The following is a 21853-nucleotide window of genomic DNA, read 5'->3' on the forward strand; positions in this document are numbered from 1 at the left end:
AAGAAATGGATTGATCATCGAAAATACCTTCTTCCAAAAACAAGACAGCCACAAGATAACAAGATATAGCTGGGATGTAAAACATAAGTCTCTCATCGACTATATCATCACTAACAAAGGAGGAGGGAAATATGTAACTGATGTCAAAGTTATCCCCAGTGAGAGTATGGACAGTGATCATAGATTATTGATTGCAGACCTAAATCGTGTGGCTAACACAACCCCGAAGAAAAGAAAAGGAAAACGTAAAGTGAAGACTTGGAAATTAGAAGAAGCCAAGCTGAAGGAAGAATATAAAATAAGGATACAGAGACACTTACCAAAAGGGGAAATGAATACATTAGAAGAAGAATGGAAAATTATAAAGGAGTAACAGGATTGACCATGAAAGAAAAAGAGACACTTTGGTGGAATGACAGAGTCAGATTGGCTATAAAAGAGAGGAATTGGGCAAAAAAGATGCTAGACACAAAAAAGCAAAGAGATGCACAAGATCCAGGTGGCCAAGAAATAACTAAACTACAGAAACTCTACAGGGCAAAAAACTTACAGCTAAGAGGATAGTAAGAGAAGAGAAAGAGAAAAAATGGAATGAGTTTGTGGAAAAGTTGGAAGAGGACAGCAGAGGAAACAAGAAACTTCTTTAAAGAGTAATTAAAAACAAGAGAAATAACCTAGAAGACATCAAGATAATAGAGCAGGACAGTGGATCAGTAGTACGAGAGGAAGATGGAATCAGGAGAGAATTTAAGACCTTCTTTGACAAGCTCCTGAATGGAGAGGCACCAAATGTAATTCAAAACAGAGAAGAATCTGTAAAAAGTGAAGAGCCCAGTAAAAATATGGAGCACCAGTCACATGGCTGGAGATAGAGAAGAGCCTTAAAAGTATGAAGAAAGGAAAAGCTGTAGGAATAGATGAGTTAAGTGTGGACATGTTAAGAGCAGGAGGAACCCCAGCAATCCAATGGCTATATAGACTCCTAAATGTAGTATGGCAGAAGAATACCATCCCAGAAGACTGGAAGAAAGGTATAATAGTACCTATATTCAAGAAAGGCAGCAGACGGAATTGTACCAACTACCATGGCATCACTCTACTCTCTTATGGACTAAAAATTCTGGAAAAAATTATAGAGAATAGGCTATGAGAAATTGCAGAACCTCTTTTAGAAGAAGAACAATATGGCTTTAGACCTGGAAGATCAACAACAGATTTTATATTTGCTGTCAGGATGCTGCTGGAAAAACATTGGGAAAAAGAGAAGCCTTTATATCTACTGTTCCTTAACATCGAAAAGGTCTTTGACAGCATATCAAGGGAGCTTATTTGGGAGTGCCTGATAAAGCTCGTTCGAGACAGTCTAATTTCAAAAGTTAAGGTGCTTTACGAGAAAACCAGAAGCTGTGTACAAGTCGGTTCTGGACTGTCAGACTGGTTTGAGACAAAAAGGTAGTGCTTTGTTGCTCCTATTATTTATCATTGTAATGGATACCATATTAAAGGCGCTAAAAGAAAAGGGGCAACAAGACGTAAAAGCATTTGCATTTACAGATGATGTAGCAATTTGGGGTAACTCAGAGAAAGATGCAGAAGGGAGACTGCAGGGGTGGAGTCAGGAGTTTGAGAGATATGGATTAAACATCAACAAGGCTAAAACGGTGGTGTTGAAGGTACAGACGGGTGACAGTCAGCCAGAAATCATGCTAAATGGCACTAAGCTGGACAGTGTCACAGAATTTAAGTACTTGGGTAGTATAATGCCCAAACATGAAGTAAACAGTCAAATCAGCAAAGCAATACATTTTTACCTCCAAGTAAGACAGCTACTACGGGATAAACAAGTACCGCTACATTAACAAAAAAGGACAACTCGAAACTCCAAGCAGCAAAAATGAAGTTCCTACGCACAATGATCCAGAAGACCAGGAGGGATAAAATCAGGAATGAAAAAGTCAGAGAAGACGTAGGACTAGAAGACTCCTTACTCCAGAAGATCCAAAAGGCAAGAATGAAGTGGTTTGGTCATGTGAAAAGAATGATTGCTAGCTGGTCTGCAAGAAAGGAGTATGAAAGAGAAATCAGGGGAAAGAGACCAGTGGGCTGACCTAGAGAAAAATGGGCAGACTTAGTGAAGAAGGATGTAGAGGAGAGAGGTCAGGATTGGGAGCGGATTGTGAACGAAGAATGGTTCATGGACAGAACAAAAAGGAAGGGGCTCATATACCACACCTGGAAAACTGGAGTTGGTCAACGATGATGATGATGATGATGTTACAAGCACTACATTATCTGAAATTAAATTCCAAGATATATAAAATGTACGAAATTTCATTACAAGCACAGTGATATACAATATAAACTTCATTGAATAATAAAAAAGTTGCAGGTAAAAAGACTCTGAGGAGTCTGTTGTGGTGGGTCATTAGGCCTAGATGTGCCTGGTAGGGTTAGCACGTTTGGATTGTCTACATCACTATAGTCATGGGTATCTAAATTAGGGTCATATTCTTCCCCACTTCCAGAAGAAAAGTTGTCTACTGATAAATCGTCAGGAAAATCTTCTACATTACCAATGTCGTCTTCGCTTTCATCACTCTCAAGCTCCTCCAATGCTTCTCTAATTACACTTGAACTACTTAGTTCACTCATGTTTATATTATAATAACCTGTAAACTAAATTAAACCATTTAAATACAGTAAATCAGGCACACAATTATCACAAATTGCCTAGCAAACAATAATCTTCAAACGCTCGAAGCAACTGGACAGTTTGAGTAGACGTAAACAAAGACCAGTTCACAGCTGACAAGATCGCCGCTTACTGCTTTCCTTCCCCAACCAAAGACCAACTTGCACTGCCTAAGAGATAGAGAATTTCATTTTGCAGCGAGAATATTCATAAAATCGATTGTTATACTGATTTTACGAGTTGTTATACCGATTTTACGAACTGCCTCACTGCGAGATGATAGCACTTGAGCCGGGATCCTAATCGTCTCATAGCGAGACGATAGCACTTGGAGGGTTAATAATCGAACATACTTTGAGAAATCCACAACACTTTTAAGTGATAGCTGGGAAACTACTATTAACAAACTAAAAGCCATAGCAGAGGAAGTTGCTCCCATTAAAAAACAAAAACATGCTTGGTGGAATGAAGAGTGTATTACAGCAATACTACGCCGGCATAAAGCCTGGTTAAATGATGAACAACAAAAAACAGAAAGCTCTAGAGAAGAACTAATGAATGCTCAGCTAAAGAAATCAGGAGAGTTAAAAGAAATTATCAGAAGGAAACATTAAAATGTATTGACGAAGCTTTAATCGAAATAAAACGAGAGACTATTATATACCAAAAAATTTATATTCCCCCTACTCCTCTGATGAAAGATAAGAACGGAAAGATGGCCCATAATGATTATGACAACTTTGGCTTAATACTTCAAAACATTACTTGATAGTGATGAACCTGAAAAATATTTTAAATTTGATCTATTTCCCAGAAATAAAACAGCTTTGGAGAAGGTCATACCACCAGTTTATGATGAAGTAAGTGCAGCTATTAATTCACGGAAAAATTTTAAAGCAGCAGGAGAAAATCAACTATTAGCAGAACTCTGAAAGAATGGGAATATACAGACTATGCAGAATCTACATAAACATCTCATTGACATTTGTAATACAGAAAAATTGCCTCAAGAATTGAATGTTGCAATTATACACCCAATCCATAAAAATGTGTTAGATCAGATCCTAGTAACTATTGGGGAATTTCTTTGCTGGATGTCACCTATCAAATTTTCTCTAAGATCCTATATTCTAGAATACATGACCAGCTTGATAGTGAATTGGGTGAATATCTGGGTGGTTTTTGTCCAGGACGAAGTTGTCCAGACCAAAATATCAGTCTCAAATGGATCATAAAACATCAATACATTAGGAGCAAAAATTTAGTGATCATTTTTGTTGATTTTCAAAAGGCTTATGATACTATCCATCGTGAATCATTACTACATATCCTTACTGAATTTGGTCTACATTGGAAACTTGTTAACCTTATTGCAGTCGCTCTGAGAAACACAAAGTATAATTTTTTTGGTAATGTTTAATTGTGTGCTGGAAAAAATTATGCATGAATGGAGTAAGGTATGTCCTCCGACTGTTAAGATTGGAAGAAATATTCGACTAAATTGTCTTGCATTTGCTGATGACCTGGTGCTATTAGCAAATAGTATAGAAGAAGCAGAATTTCAATTAGAGGAACTAGGCAGATTAGCAGCGAAGGTTAGGTTAAAAATATCTTTTGAGAAAGTAGAAATGATGCCATCCTTAAAGTTAACTCTCCACATATTATATTAAATAACACTCAGAAAATAAAAGTTGTAAATAAATTTAAATATCTTGGTGAAATTGTCACTTGGAATGCTAATTTAAAAGTATCTATAGATAATAGAACTCTACAAAGCAGCAGGAGAGAATCAAATAGTAGCAGAAATATGGAAGAATGCTAATGATCAGACTATTCAAAACCTACATAAATACATCATTGATATTTGGAACACGGAGAAGCTTCCTGAGGAATGGAATACAGCGATAATCCACCCGCTGCACAAGAAAGGTGATCGCTCCGATCCAAATAATTATCGGGGGATATCCTTACTTGATATTACATACAAGATTTTATCCAAGATTATATACACAAGAATCCAAGAACAACTCGACCAAGAACTTGGAGAATATCAGGGAGGATTTCGACCAGGTAGAAGCTGTCCAGATCAAATCATTAGTTTAAAATGGATAATGAAGCACCAAAGAGTTCGAAGTAAGGGTCTGGTCATCACGTTTGTAGATTTTAAAAAAGCATACGACAGTATTCATCGTGACTCATTATTAAAAAGCCTTAAAGAATTTGGCTTACATCAAAAACTTGTTAACCTCATTAATATGACTTTTAAAAATACGAAGGCAAAAGTTAAATTTAGAGGTGAATTATCAGAATCATTCACTATAAGAACTGGACTTCGACAAGGAGACGGACTTTCACCATTGTTATTTAATTGTGCATTGGAGAAGGTTATGCGTGAATGGAACAAGAAATGCCAACCAACTATCAAGATCGGTAGAAATATTAAACTCAACTGCCTTGCTTTTGCGGACGATTTAGCATTACTTGCAAATACAATAGAAGAGGCTAAATTTCAAATTGAACAACTAGAAATTATAGCTAAAAAAATGGGATTACAAATTTCATTTGAAAAAACAGAAATGATGCCAACTTTTAAAGTTGATTTACCAGTTATTCAGCTGAACAGTAATAAAGAGATTAAAATTGTTCAGAAATTCAAATATCTTGGGGAAATAATAACATGGAACACAAATGAAAAAGAAGCAATAGAACACAGAACAACTAAATTTAAACAAGCACAAAGACTTACCTGGCCAACCTATAAAAAAAAATCTCTTTCGATAAACGCTAAGCTGAAACACTATAATTCCATAGTTAAACCAGAGGCAACCTATGCTAGTGAAACTTTATTCAAATTAAATGTAAAATCTACAACAGACAAATTACAGAAAACTGAGAGAAGAATTCTTAGAACAATTATTAATAAAAAACACCAAGTTGATGGACAGTGGAGATTGTTGCCTAACAACATTGTCTATCGTGAATGTGAATCAATAATATCTACAATGCGTAAAAGAAGAATTTCCTTTTTCTGTCACATATCAAGATTAGCAGACACCAGGATATTGAAACAACTATTCGATTACTTTTTGAAGAATAAAATCAATAATAATTGGTTCAAAGAAGTTCAGGACGATTTGGAAGAATTGGGTATAACTTGGCAACAAATCAAAGACAGAAAAGAGAAGAGGATTTTGAAGAACAAAAGCATAAGTCTCAAACTAAAAGCAGTTGAACGGAAACAATATACTATATCGGACACACAAAGGGCTTCCAGGTCGGAGAGGATGAAAAAGTTCTGGGAGAAGAAGAAGAAGAAGAAGAAATTATCTCATATGTATTGATTTCAGTGCTCCAATGTGGGCGTAAAATATGTAAATAAATAAATAATAATAGAACTCTAAAATTGAGACGAGCACAACAAATTACATGGCCGAGATACAAAAAAACAGTCTCAATTAATGCTAAATTTTGCCATTATAACTCAATCATCAAACCAGAAGCAACGTATGCAAGTGAAACATTATTCAAACTAAATGCCCAAGCAACAACAGACAAACTGCAGAAAGTGGATAAAAGAATTCTCTGGACAATTATTAATAAAAAAACATCAGGTTGATGGCCAGAGGAGACTTTTACCCAATTCAGTAATTTACAAGGAAAGTGAATCGATTATTGACACAATCAGAAAACGGAGGATTGCATTTTTCAGACACATATACAGTTTGCCAAATTCTGTACTCACATTCCCAGATGGTGGAAGTAACCATGAGGATCTTAGGGGAAGAAGTAAGTTCAGAATAGAAACATTCTTTCTGATAATGGATACTTTGATTTCTAGCATAGGGCTCTTACACAAAGTTTTTAAAGCCTTTTTTAGTGGTTTGAATTTTTGGAAAATGTGCACATGTTGGATAGTTCAGAAATTTTAAAGTATTTTGAAGGTCTTGCATATTTTTATGATAGAGATCGTATTTCTGCAGAGCTGACTTCTGAATGTCATCACTTTTGCTTCATAACTTAAAGTGAAAAAGAATGCAGTAATATCCTGGAGGGAATCAGGATTATAAAGCTCTTAATATACCTAATCTATACTTAAATGAAAATATTTTATCAACATTTCCCAGTATGGAAATTGCTATGCTAATTTGGCTTGGCTACTGTTGTACTAAAGGCTCCGTGATCTTCTATGATGTCACCCTTTCTGGGAGGTCCACCTTAGTTTCTTCTAGCCAGTTTATTTTGACCTCCTTTGAATTGATTACTTCAAATAATCTTTTGGGGAGTCTGTTGTCCATTCTATAGATATGGCCACAGAATTTCAGGTGTCTCCTGATTACAGCATTAGTGAACCTGTCAGTTAATGAGTAGAGGTCCTCTGTTCTACTGTTAATCCGCATTCCATTTTCTCTTGTGTGACCATCAATTTTTTGGAGAATTTTTCTTTCTTGCTTTTCAATTCTATAATTTTAGAGTGATCGTCAAGGGATATGGTATCTGAGGCGTATAAAACTGCTGGCAAAACAGCTGTCTTATAGTGTCATAATTTTGCATTATGCGATATGACTCTTTTATTGTAGTCATTTCACGTTAATCTGTACGCCTTATGAAGTATGGTGGCTCTTTCTACATTGGGCGTGCTGTCTAGTCCCATGGTAGTATGATTTCTCCAAGGGATTTGAAGAAGAACAGCTGTAAAATTGTGCCGTTTTCCATCTCTATCCAAGTTTTTTTTGCTATAGTTGATGCAGATTTTCCATGTACTGCGTTTTTTCGTACGATATCTGGAAGCCTGCCTTTGATGCTATATTGTATAATCTGTGTACGGTGTATCTTGTTTCATCATCAGCAAAGGCTAAAAATTTCACCTTGACTTTGCTTCCCACATTTCCGATGCTCACACCTTTGACATCCTTTTCACATTCTCTAATAACTTTGTCTAGAACTAAGTTAAACAGAATAGGGGAGATGCTGTCACCTTAACGAACACCGGTACATATTTCAAAAGGCTCAGAAATTTCCCCAAGGAATTTCACCTTAGAAGTCGTATTTGTGAGAGTTTGCCAGATTAGTTCTCTGGTCCTCTTGTCCACTCTGAGTTCTTCTAGAGTATGAGAAACGGTCTATCTGTCCACAGAACATATGCCTTCTTTATGTCCACAGAAGTGACGATTGTGCTGGTACCTCGTCAGATCCTTCATATTGTCTTCAAATTCCATATTTGTTCAGCTCGTGATTGGCCTTTCCTGAAACCCGCTTGGTACTCATCAATCAGGTGATCTGTCTATTATTCTAAACAGTTTAAGAGAGCTTTAGAAAAAATTTTATATGTGATCGGCAGTAGGGATACGCCTCTGTAATTGTTTGGATCTGCCTTGTCCCCATTTTTTACAAGGGGTGTATTATTGTGCACTTCCAATCCTGAGGAATCGTTTCAGTTTCCCAGATTTCTAATAAGATTGCATGAATTCTGCTTACGAGGTCATCTCTTAGTTACCCCTATCTCTGCAGTGTAGCCGTCCTCTTTGTGGTCTTTATTGTTTTTAATTCTATAAAAAATTTGCAGTTTTTATATCATAACATTTTGCATAGCACTGCCATCTATCACTTAGTATCTGAAGGGGATCTTGAGAAAAACATTGGCATACTTGTTTCCAGTGAGTGAACCTGGGAATACAGTATAAAACTGTTTTCTGGGGAAGTCCTTTTTGTGTACTTGTATCTAGCTGGAAGGCAGTAGTTCAAGATACTTGCCAGATTTATTTTACAGTAGTAGTAAGCTGGTGTACCCACTTTGAATCCAAGATGGTGGTGAACAATAACTTCACCCATATCACTTATATGTCTACCCCTTACTCCCATTTTCTGATACAGGGTCGGGGATGAGATGGGATGATATTTTTATGGCATGCTTTTACAGCCGTATGCCCTTCCTGCTGCCAGCCTCAGTTGAGGAGCTAATGAAAATGAAACGAATTGTGGTGAATGAAACTGGGTAAAAGTAAATTTATTTCCTCATCCTGAGGTAGTGCAGCTCTTTTTCAGGCACATCCCCAATGGAGATAAACTGTATGTACCTAATGAAACTGGGTAAGGAGGTGGAAAGAATCTGCTGTGGCCTATAAATATGAACTATCCTGGCATTTACCTGAAAATGTAAATGAGAAACAACAGAAAGCCATTCTCCAGACAGCCAATGGTGGGGCTCAAACCTACTCCCTTCCTGAATGCAGAGCTTGACTTCATAGCTGTAGCACGTTAATACGCACGGCCTTTCTGCTCGGTACTTCACTCATACACCTATGACCTATTTATTGGATAATGAAATTGTTGAAAACATAACTTTAATAGGGGGAAGGGGTTGAAGAATTTTAAACATTTATTTTGTTTACTTCAGTAATGTAATTGTACCAATGTTAAGTGTAGTTGTTTGGTATGTTATGTAAATTTGAAACCCTTACTATAATATTTTAATTTGCTCTCTTTTTAGATCCATCTGAACTTCCACTTTGTGAAATCTCACTAGCTTGTGATAACCTTCTCTGTGATGGTCATGGTCGTCCTCCCAATCCCGTCCTTGTTGTACATGTTTACATTCCTAATGATGGCGTTTGGATCAAATACGCTAAAACAGAAGTTGTTGAGGTAAGGCAGATTTCTTCTTTAGCTGGGCATTTGCAGCAACTTTTTGGGAAGGGATTTCTTTAACTTCTTTCACAAAACCTTTCAGATGATTCCAAGTAGTTATTCATTGCAAATTTTCCCTCCGTTTCTTTTGCATATGAAATAGTTTGTTAGTCTTCATATTTCTGTTATAAGTATGTGAACATTTATGCTATTAAAGCATTTGCTAAGAGAATTATCCCTATAATTTTGTCTCCCTGGAGAGAATTGTTTCAAACAAAATCCGGTGCATATTATAAAGTGCATTTGTATGTCCATTATGTATTTTTTTTTTCTTTTTCTTTTAAGAGGAGCAGCAATCCAGTGTTTCTCAATACTGTTAGTTTCCGAGCCAGTGATGGACTAAGTAGTGAAACTCGTGTGAGACTGACTGCGTTTGATGTGCGAGAACATGTTTCACAAACAGCTACGCCCATTGGATCATCTGTTGTCACTCTGGGTGCATTTCAAGAAACAGATCGATTACGCATTCCTCTGCGTTCTCCATCTGCTACAACTGTTGGATTTCTAACCTTAACTGTGTGGAACCTTGAGTTAGAAGACAAAGGAGGAAGCACTGAATCAACACCCTGTAGAAGTGCCCCAGAACATGATATGACTACAGTAAGTTCCATCATTTAAAGATACTTCTCTGATGAACTCTTTCCCCTAAGCTGAACATGTCTGTTCTCACCATACTGCAACTTGTTTTGGAAGTACCATCTCACCCTATGAGTAGGGACCATACTGTATTTACTTGAATAATCCCTGCATTATTTTTATGTTGGATGTACAGTTATGCTTTGTGAAACCACAGATGGAAGAAAACTGCCTCCATATGTCATATTTAAATGGAAAACAATTCAGAGTTTTAATTTAAAACTGCATTTATATTTTTTTAAATAGTATTTTACAGATTGCACGTTATAAATTTCATATTAGAGCCCGTATTGTCAGAGTATCAACTTGTGAGTAATGCTTTACCTTACACCTCTCCCCTTACATCAAACTCCCCTCAACCTCCCCTCCTAGTCAGTCCTCAACCACCTTCAAGGACGTCACTCAGTTAGCTTTAGCACTTGAGGTGGAGTGGTCGACATAGGATGGGCAAGGAGGTGAGTGACCGGATGGGCACTCAGTTTACATTTCAGTTGAATTTGTTCTTTAGTTCATTCATATTTTTCCTTTTTGTAGGCCCATATTGTCAACACACAATCAAGTTCAACTTGCATCATCAGTATAACTCCACTTTCTTCATCTAATCAAGAAAGCTATTTTAATGTGGCATAATCATCACACTATTTTATGTACAATATGCATATAATTTTATTCGCACAACCACTCATGTTGTTCTTATAATTGGGCAATTCTATGCATATAACAACATTTTAATCTGTGTTTTAACTGGACTTAATGCTTCTTATCATGTTCATTGTGCACCATTTTAACATTCAAGATTGAGAAGATGCCAACATGCTGCATCACAAGATCTAAAGACTTTTTATTTACTTATTTCAGCGTGTCCTCACCTTATTTTCAATGCTTGTATGTGTGACTGAGGACGAAACAACTTCCTTGCTGGACTCCACTCTTGGTTTCGAACCAACCTGACCTTTCATCCTGAACCTGGACACAACACTTGGTTTCATCATATAATCGTTGTACTCTTGCTATGGTGCCATTGGGCACTTTCTTATGTCTTAAACATTCCCATATATGCCTCTGTGGTACATGGTCATATGCTTTCTCGATGTCTAGAAAAACAGTTATAAGTGTTTTACCTTTTCTCCCAATACTTCTTATAGAGCATTCTAGTGGTAAAAATGAGGTCTATAGTTGATCTATCAGGTCTAAATCCATGTTGTTCCTCCTCAAGTGTAGGTTCAACATATTTTCTAATCCTACTTTCAAGGATGGATTCGTAGATTTTGAGGCCATGTGACAGCACCTTTTTTCAACAGTGGGATGATGACTCCTTGCTTCCAGTCATTGGGTATTACATTCTCTTTCCAGATTCCATTTAGTAAGCTGTACATCCACTGTAAACTCTCCTAGTGCTTTGATCATCTCAACACTTAATTCATCTGATCCAGTTGATGTGTTGTTTTTCAGCTAAGTTATTGCTGTCTTTACTTCCAACCGTGTCAGATTAGTGGTATTTGTGCTGTCAAAATCATAAGGTTCGTCATCTAATGGAGTGACATTTTCATAACAGTTCAGCAAAGTTTCAAAGTGCCTTTGGAACTCATGTAATATTTTGGTCTTATCTCTAGTCACCTGACCATTAGGAAGTTCTACAGATTGGATAGATTTATTTTGAGTTCTTCTATTGTTAACAATACTGTATAACAGTTTTGTTAATTTCGATCCAATATTATTTTGGTAACCAGATCTTCCTTGCATTTCTGCTTTTCAGCTCCAACCAACTGTTTGACCTGTAATTTTTTCTTTCTGTAAAGGGACAGCTTCTTCTCTATTTCATGTTGATCTCCCCGTGTTCTTGCTTGATATAATGATCTTCTTGCATGGTTTCTGTCATTGATAGCCTTTTTAATATCATCGTTCCACCAGGCAGTTTCTTTAGGTTTTCTTATTTGATTCTGTCGTCCACATACTTTTTCTGCTGTACCAACCACAACCTTCTTTAGAGTATTCCATTCTTCATCTACCAATATCAGTTCTTATCTCGGCAACAACCTACGGACACCTTCCCTGAATTCCTCCTTTACACTTGGCTCGGTTAGTCGCCAAGTTTTTATTTTTGGGACTCTTTTGGTTCAGACTTTGGGAGGTCTTTTCTCTGCAATAACTGCAACCAACAGTCTATGGCCTCCACCAAGGTATTCACTTGGAATGACCTTGACACCATTGGCATTTTTCCATACATTTTGATCTATCAGAATATAATCTATTACTGTACCTATTTTATCATCCCAGCTATATCTTGTGTTTTTATGGGAGTCCCTTTTCTTGAACCAAGTGTTACTCACTATCAGGTTGTTTCTCATGCTAGATCTAGCTTATATTCTCCCTCTTCATTTCTGTTTCCTATTCCATGAGGGCCCAATGTGGATTCATATCCTTTTTGTTGTGAGCCAACTTGTGAACTAAAATCACCCATTACAATTAGATTGTCATACTCAGTGTGTTCTTCCAAGTTATCAAGGAATTTGGCCTTCTCCTCTTTTGAGCATCCTACCTGTGGAGCATAGACTTGGATCACATTGTACTTTTTCCCCTCCTAAGTTCACAGATAACTTAATTATCCTTTCACCAACAAACTCAATTTCACTACAAGCATCTATGTCTTTATGTATTAAAAATCCTACTCCATTCTTAGACTCTACTTCATTTCCAGACCAGTAGAGACTATAGCCCAATCTGATATTCATTTTCCCAGTTTTCTTCCACTTTGTTTCACTCAGGCCCATGATCAGAAGTTTCCTCCTTTCCATGAGGTCCACCAGCTCTTCAGTTTTGTTTGTCAATGTCAGGATATTTAATGTTCCCACTCTGATACTTTGTCTTCGTTTGATTTGGGTAGCTGGTGTAACATCGAGCTGTAAACCGTCATTCACACCAAACTGATATTGTTGTCGTGAAATCCTACATCCGAGGCTCGTATTATTTTCGAAAGCAACTTCTTCAGTAATCTCTCTGTTGACCTGACGAGCCTAACACAGACTGAGATTTTCTTTCAGGGTTTTCTCCCTTAGCCTTTGGTGTACAGTCACTTCAACCTACAAGGCAGCAGGTTGTACTCGTATTAATCCCTGAATACAGGGCTGCCCCTTCTGCCATCTCCACTGTACCAAAGTCCACCGTCTCTGCTGTAGAAGTCGTTGAGATCTTCACTCGTAACCCTAAGCTGGGACCCTTACCAGATGTTACACACCAGATCAGTGTGCTCTGGGACTCGCATAGGCAGGGGCACCACTCCCTACATAGAACTGCCTCCGAAAAGGGTCCCTACTTGCTACTAAGAGATAATTGGTAGTGGGAAGAAAGAAAGAAAAAAAAAAAATATGCTGATGAAAAGGTCAGTCAAATCCTTGAAACATGTACGGTGTATGAGGTCCTAACGAATAATTAATTAAAAAACTGTAAGTATTGACAAGGCTGATTTTTAATTATCAAAGGTGTATTTATTGGAGTACAGATTGCAGTCGATATAGACCATTATAAAATCAAACCACAATGGTTAAGTTAATAAACTGTAATACGACAGTGTCGATACTCTGTTGTCAGATGATGATGCTGACATAGATTTCGTAAGCAGCATACCTACACTTCATTATGACATTTGGAATGCCTCCTCATGTATTAAAATTGAAAGTTGTGCAACTGTAATGCTTATAAGAAATATGCTCATGGCCTTGTGTTTAATAAACAATGTGCATATGATAGAGAAATGTATGACAGATATAAAATTAGGAGTCATTAGAGGTGCTTCCAAGAATCAGGTAATTTATCTATCTAGTTAGAATCTATTTTTATCAAAGTTACCATTCAAATCAGCAGTTATCTCCAAATTACTCCATTCATATGTACAAAAATTGATGCACTGATAACATTCTAATTTTCATTTTTCCTGTAGCTGATTTTGAATTATATTTTTGGGAAAACTGTTGCCAGACTACATTTCCTGATGTGAAAGTGTACAGACACTAAATAATTTTTCAAACTCTGCTGCATTATTGTATAAGATTACATTTTTGGGATAGATAACTTGAAATAATGTTGTCTAATGGCATGGCTCAAGTCATGGCCTATGCATATAAGATTTTTTAAAGAAATGTTGCATTATTATGGTTTGTATTCTACATAAAACTGGTGGTCCCGTGGCTATGATCACTATATAACAGCCACATAAAAACTGCAAGCTTTCTTACTTTTTTCTTATAAGTTAACAAATTAGTTAAATAAATATTAAGTAAAAGCTGATATTGTATCCAAAAAAATGCTATTGTAGAAAAATATATTTAAAGCCACAGTTGATGTAGACATAAATTCTTTCCTCATAGGTGTACTCTCATCGGAGATCCCAATCTCTGCCTCCAAGATTGGGAACTAAATTGAAACTTCCACATCAAGGCCATTTACATGTTCTGTTCGCCAGTCCACATGTGCAAACATACCGTTTCCACTCGGGACTGGGTGGTGACATCTGTGTTCATGAAGTCATGGCTGAAAGCAAGTTGACGTTTCATTTTCCGCAACAGCTTCTGTAAGTGTAAAATTCTCATTTTACTCACCTTAATATTTTATCAAAAACTTTGTGAGAAAAAAAAAAGCCATCCTGTACACTGCTGGAAAAAAAAATGCAACATCCTCAAGGACAACATCATTTTATTCACAAGCGATGTGACAGGTAGTTATAATTGCAGGAGTATATGATTACAAATTCAGACCCAGTAAAACACACGTCACAGTAAAGAGAGCCCAAACAGTCGCATCAGTACACAGTGTACCCCCCTCTGGTGGCAATGCAGGAGTGTATTCACGCATGTAAATGATCATAAAGGTTGCAAGTGATGAAAATTCTCAACTATTCAATTAGATAATGTAATTACTATATAGTTACCAACTATTGACATTAGTTTTTATTACAAACATTTACGCTGAATGTTATAATGTAAATATTTTAAAACTTTATCTCAACTGTTCAATTGAACAATGTAAATACTGTATAGTTACCAACCTTTGACATTAATTTTTGGTTACAAACATTGACGCCGAACACTACACCTTTTCTCCCTTAATTGTTATAATGTAAATATTTTTAAACTTTTTTTTCCTATGATTGCGTCAACTGTTTCTCCAGAGCACCACTGCCGAACTCTACTATGTTAATTTTAGGCATTGATGCTGACTTTTCATCTATAAACCTATATGTTCAACCATCACTTTTGTACAACTATTTCCCATACTTAATTTTTGTAATTGTATTAATAATATGTATTAATTTGTACATGTCAACTACTAACCAGTTACCTGATTTTTTGCCTTGAGGTGATATTTTGACTGATGATGCCCTCAATGAAGGGCGAAACATGTCTCAAGAGGAATCAATAATAAATTCCTAATTTATAAAATTTATATGTATTGAATAGGTGGAAAAAACAAACCTTTTAGCATCCTACGATCATAAAGGCGCCGAATGGCATCCTGCGATAGATGGTCTCAAGCATCTTGCACCTATTGATGCAATCGGCAGTGGTTGGTTCTTAGAGGGTCTGGAGAATGCGAAGTTCCCACTTTATCATATCGCATACATGTTCAATTGACGAGAGATCCGATGATCTTACTGGCACATTGTATCGCAGCAGCTGTATGTGGACGTGCATTGTTCTGCTGAAAAAACACATCACCTTCCTATCGAAGAAATGACAGTAGCACGGGGTCAACAACTTGTGCAAAGTAGCGAGCACTGGTTATGTTGTCCTGCAGAAACACCAACTGTGACCACGAGTTGTAACTGATGGCCCCTACCACACCATGAAGCCTTGGGTGGGACCTGGGTGTCATGGAATAGGCCGCTCACCAGGTCTACGCCTTTCACGTGTATGTCCATCACTTACATGCAGACAGAACTTACTCTCATCACTGAAGACAACACCACGCCAGAGTAGCCATGCTTGGCAGTGTTGTGGTGTCAGTGGCAGCCTGGCCAGAGGCACACATGATCGTAATCTTGCAGCAAGCAGACGGTTCCCAATGGTCCTTGGTGACACAGCAGGTGCAACATGTGACCAGATTTCGTTCCTGGACGATGATTGGTCGGCCACCACTGCTCATACAACGCGTTGATCTAGAGCGTCTGTACTATGCAGACGTCCAGAGCCTGGTCTACGGGTGTGAGAACGTTCTACAGGCCACCACTGCTGAAAGCAGCGGTACACCACCGATTGATTGTACCCTACATGTGCAGTAATCTGTCAAAACGTCCATCCAGCTTCCCACAGGCCCACAATGCGACCCTGTTCAAATCGCTACAGTTGTTCAACAGGACCACGTACTTGTCGCAGGACATGGTTGTATGGAGAACGTACTTGTTGGCGGGACATGGTTGTACCCTAGAATGAATGTTGCAAACACTGTTCACCTCTAACCTCAGGACAGTTACTGCCTGCAGAGCTAGAACATAGTGAGCACCATCTGATCGCCGATGTCCATGACAAATGATTCGCCAACACAACTACCCCTCAGTGTGCACATATTATACTGTGGTGCCACTGAACACAGTCCTTGAGAGGATATTGCATGTTGTTTTTTTTTTTTTTTTTTTTTTGGCAATATATATGTGGAGTGTAGTTTGGTGCAAAAGAGTAAGGACATTACTCATTGTTGGTAGCTGTCATCTCCCCACCTAGAGCTCTCTAACAGAACTTAGAATGTAATAGAAATACAGAAACATAAAGTATACCTCTTTGCTGTGTGTGTGCCAGGCTAGGTGGCTCAGACTGTTAAGATACTGGCTTTCTGAGCCTAAGTTGGCAGGTTTGATCCTGACTCAGTCCGGTGGTATTTGAAGGTGCTCAAATTCGTTAGGTCCGTGTTGGTAGATTGAATCCAACTGGACCCTGTCAAGAACATAGACATTTGAAAACACCAGGCATTGCTCCAATCATGGACAAAATGCGCGAGGCTAGACTTCAATGGTTTGTGGCAGATAGCACTGCATCTCTATGTGCCCTAGAAATCGATCATACAGTCAGCCTAAAATACGCTGGCTTGATTGGATACAAGACATCCTGCGTTTTGCACAGCTGAACCTGAACGATGTACTGGATAGGATCAAATGGAGATCGTTGAGCCAAACTGCGGACCATACACCAATGCTGGGAAAAACACTAAAAAAAAGATGCTGTCATATCTCCTCATGATGTAGTAGTGCAGTTAAAGCTTTGTCGCTGTTACACACTTGATCTTGCAGTTTCATCTGCTTGCTTGGAAAGCGATTACATTTTATAAATTAATGCTCTTGACTGTTTTTAAAATTATTTATGCCATTGTAAATACACACTTATACAGGTCTAAAATATACAGGTACAGCTGTATCATGTATTACACTGTTATTAAAATGTATAAACTGTTACAGACAAGGACCTCTTACAGCGAAGAACGGGAGAATTTGACTGATGTTTGCATGTTTTGAGTACGCTATTATGAATCCAGATTGAGGAGCCTTTAAGGGAGAGATTATAGTGAAATTTCATATTTTTCAAGCAAAAAAAAAATAGTTTTGGTTTCAATACCTAAAAAAATTAATGAATTCTCAACAAGAAAACACTTTAATTTTTTTAATTCAGCAATTTTAAAGTCCACAACACTGTTTTCAGATGGTGCTGCGCAGGTATTTAATTTTACCGTGCTTCTCTGATCACAACCTCGTTACTCGCTGTTATGTAATTTTCCTTTCTCAATATCTCTATCAAAGAGGATGAGCTGCATAATGACTTCCGATGTAGTTTCAAGATAATATCAACATATTTTGAAACTGTTATCAGATGCACTACATGAAAGAGGCACCAAGGGAAACACTCAAAATTCAAATGAAAGTCTTTGCAGTGTTCTTTGGAATGAATATTCCAAATAAATCTTTGTATCAAGATGAAAGGTGGAGCTTGATATGGGGAGTGCTGCAAGTGATTTTAACATGGGATGTGTTAAAACCCTTGAAGTTCTTCAGGTTATCAGAGAGAAGGCAGCATCATATTCATCTATGACATCAGTCATCATTGAGATCAAAGGCACATCAAACAAACCAAGAAAAGAACCTGAGGGGGCTGCAAAGTGTTGAGAAATAAGGAGAAAGTGATGAAAATACCACTGGAGGATAGGGAAAAGCAGGTTGAAGGGACTATATATTTTCTTTTACAAAAAAGTCCCTTGAACTCAATTTTAGTTTAATTTGAGTGCAGTTTTGCACACAGGCAGTCAGATAGTGTTTCAAAATTAGTATCGGTTCTTCATTGCGTAAGATTAAACATTTTTTTTTGTAACTAACATCTGTTTGGTATATTTTCTTTTAAAATATTGAACACACATTGAAAAGTATGAAGGACAACATTTGTGGGCAGACTGAGAAATTCCTGGCTTTAAAAACTTGCACCGCTGGGATGAACTTCTATTGAAATCTTTTGAGCTGCTATTTCACGAGTAGCCTTAATCACTTGGATCGCCAACCTTCGTAGGGAGATGGTGTCATTAGAAAAAGAGTCACCAATATACAGGGTTATTACAAGTGATTTGAGCAATTCCAAAGCTCTACAATAACTGTATTGTTTGACATGTTGCCACAAGGCTTTGCACACACACAGAAAAAATCAAACAGTTTTTTTGGACATTTACAAATGTTTGATATGTGTTCCCTTTTAGTAATTCTGCAGACATCAAGCCTATAATCAAGTTCGTCCCACACTTGGCGCAGCATGTCCCTATCAGTGGATTCGAAAGCACGGTTGATGTGAGCTCGCAGTTCTGACAGGTTTGTTGAGAGAGGAGGTGTAAACACAGAGTCTTTCATGTAACCCCACACAAAGAAATCGCATGGGGTTGGGTCAGGAGAGTGTGGAGGTCATGACATGAATTGCTGATCATCAGCTACACCATGACTGATCCATCGGTTTGGCAATCTCCTGTTTAAGAATTGACGAACATCACAATTAAAAGAAACTTCATTATGGTCCGTATTAAACTGGAATTACAGTAAATTGAAAATGTTAAGGGTCCACCTTTTCAATACAATGACAATTTATTGATGCGAGTTAAATCACATATCGTTTATACAAGATTGGTACTAGTTTCGACACTCAAACCGCGTCATCATCAGCCAGTGAATCAATTGAGCAAATCACAACTAATCAAAAAACAATATAAAACACAAGACAAGCACTTACAGTGACAAATATTTAATTAAAACAAGTTAAAATTGTGGTGCAAGATAATGAGAGTATGGTGCGTCTGACCAAGAAGTAAAGTTCTATAAAACCTGAGATGGTAGCACAGTTATTAAATCTAGGTACACAAGAAAAATAGTCCAGCTTGAAACGTATAGATCATAAAATCTATCTTTAGTCTTGTTAAAAAGAAACTGTAAAACATGTGTTATCCATGGGAAGAATAATTCTTGTTCTCTTAATCTGTGGCATTCAACAGGCTTGACTCAGGTGGTCGCGATGCAAACAATGTGGTCGTGTGGAGATCTTAATTTGACCCAATGTTATGATTCCCAGTTTGATATGGAACCGTGGAGACTTGATGAAAAGAATTGAAAGCCAAATTAGGCGTGATAAAAATTATGAAAAGAAAGGCATTGTCGTATTGAAAAGGTGGACCCTTAACATTTTCAGTTTACTGTGAACATCACCATGGAAGTGGGGTGGAGCACCATCCTGTTGGAGGATGAAGTCTGCGCTGTCCTCCAGTTGCGGCATGAGCCAGTTTTTCAGCATGTACAGATACACGTGTCCTGTAACAGAATTTCCACAGAAGAAAAAGGGACCGTACACTTTAAACCGTGAGACTGCACAAAACACACTAACATTCGGTGAATTCGAATGTGATGCACGATAGCATGAGGATTCCCTACCCTCCATATTCGCACATTGTGTCTGTTCACTGCACCATTAACACAAAATGTTGCTTCATCACTGAAGGCAGGTTTTGTACTAAACTCGTCCTCTTCCATATACTGTTGCAACTGCACCGAAAATTCAAGGCGTTTGACTTTGTCGTCGGGAGGTCTTGTAGCAGTTGTAAGCGGTAAGATTTCTGCTTTAGTCGTTTCCATGAGATTTTCCAAATGGTCGGCTTTGGTATGTCCATAATACCAATATAGTTGGTCCGTTATTGGACATTATGAATTTTCCAGCAAACTCATTCCTGGTTGCCAGTGTTTCGCCCCAGTGTGCTAAGTTGGGCTCATCAGTTGGTAAATAGTACACCCACCAACACGCATGGCTAGTGCATGTATAATATAACTATTTATAATAGTTTATTTAAATCTGCCTTGATCAATACACTCATTAAATGAAAGAAACATTATTAATTAAACCATACATGTTTCGGGAAATCTCAACCATTCCCTTCATCAGTGGTTAGATCAAAGAATAACACAATATGACACAATCTTTTGTTTTACAATTTGAAGGAGTATTGTGTCCCAATACATCATATCAAAGAGTAAAGAGAACTTATGAAATATTATAAAAATGGTCAATACATACAATTTTGGTTGAACTGAATGAGAACACTATACAAATTTAGGATCTTCAAGTTTTTCTTCTTTTCTTCTTTTTGTTCCTTAAATGATTATATGCTAGCCTAAACAGTGGGTTATCTTCTGTACTTTTCTCATTTAAACTTGATTCAGAATTACATTTTTGTGTAAGGTAAATTTCTAAATTTTCCAAAACATTCATCAGTTTTCCCTTTTTGGTCGAATGTAATAATTTTTTATTAGACTCCAAAGATACTAACTGTTTAATTAACATGAACCCAGAAATACCTACTTTAAAGGCACCACCGAAAATTCATAAACAAGAAATTCCTATTAGACCAATAGTTAATTTCAGAAATAGTCCAGTGTGTAAGACAGCCAAATTCATACAAATATTTTTAAAAGAACACTATAAGTTTTATAGCCAGATGCACCTAATTAATACTATTGACTTTTGTAACAGAATTAAAAACATTGAGCTAACAGACTACTACACGATACATAGTTGTGGATATCAAAGATATATACTCCAACATTCCTATTGTAGATACTATAAAAATAGTAAGAAAGAATTTAATGCAACACAGCAAATTAAGCAAGGTGGAAATTGAAGAATTTTTAACATTACTAGAATTTACTTTGGAAAATAACTATTTTGTTTTTGACAACAAAATTTACAAACAGTCTAAAGACCTAGCAATGGGTTCGCCGGCTTCAGGTATTTTAGCTAACATATTCATGGATTACATGGAATATAATAAAATAGTGGATAAAATAGATGGATTGATTACATGGTTGAGATACGTCGATGATATATTTGTTATTATCGATGAACGAAAGGTTAAACCTGATGGTATATTACAGTATCTACTTTGGATAGACAAGTGCATTTTACGATGGAATCTGAAAATGATAGGACTTTAAATTATTTAGATTTGACAGTTACTAGAAATTCTGGTCATTTTGATTTTCAAATTTTCAGAAAAGCTACTCAAACAGATACTATTATCAGAAATGACTCCAATCATCCAGGTCAGCATAAAAAGGCAACATTTTACAGTTTAATTAATAGAGCTATGAACATACCTGTGTCTAAGAAGAATCATAATAGAGAGATAAATATAATCCATCAAATTGCTCGTAGCAACAGATATTCCAACAGATTTATTAATAGAATGATAAATAAAGTGAAAAATGAACCTAAAACAACTTTAATTAAAGAGCGAAAAGAGAAAAAGAAATCCGTAGTTCTAACTTTTCGAAATAAGCACTCTTAT

General features: G+C 37.0%; 1 protein-coding gene across 1 annotated transcript in view; it reads left to right on the plus strand.

The window, feature by feature from the left end:
• Positions 1 to 21853, plus strand: part of LOC136874273 (inositol polyphosphate-4-phosphatase type I A) — a 264058-nt gene that overhangs the window by 53427 nt on the left and 188778 nt on the right. Inside the window, exons 5-7 of the mRNA XM_067147899.2 lie at positions 9180 to 9334; positions 9662 to 9976; positions 14377 to 14579. Of these exons, the coding sequence (XP_067004000.2) occupies positions 9180 to 9334; positions 9662 to 9976; positions 14377 to 14579 (673 nt within the window). The remainder of the gene's footprint in view (positions 1 to 9179; positions 9335 to 9661; positions 9977 to 14376; positions 14580 to 21853) is intronic.

The sequence above is a fragment of the Anabrus simplex genome, chromosome 5 (genome assembly GCF_040414725.1).
Source record: "Anabrus simplex isolate iqAnaSimp1 chromosome 5, ASM4041472v1, whole genome shotgun sequence".
Lineage (NCBI taxonomy): Eukaryota > Metazoa > Arthropoda > Insecta > Orthoptera > Tettigoniidae > Anabrus > Anabrus simplex.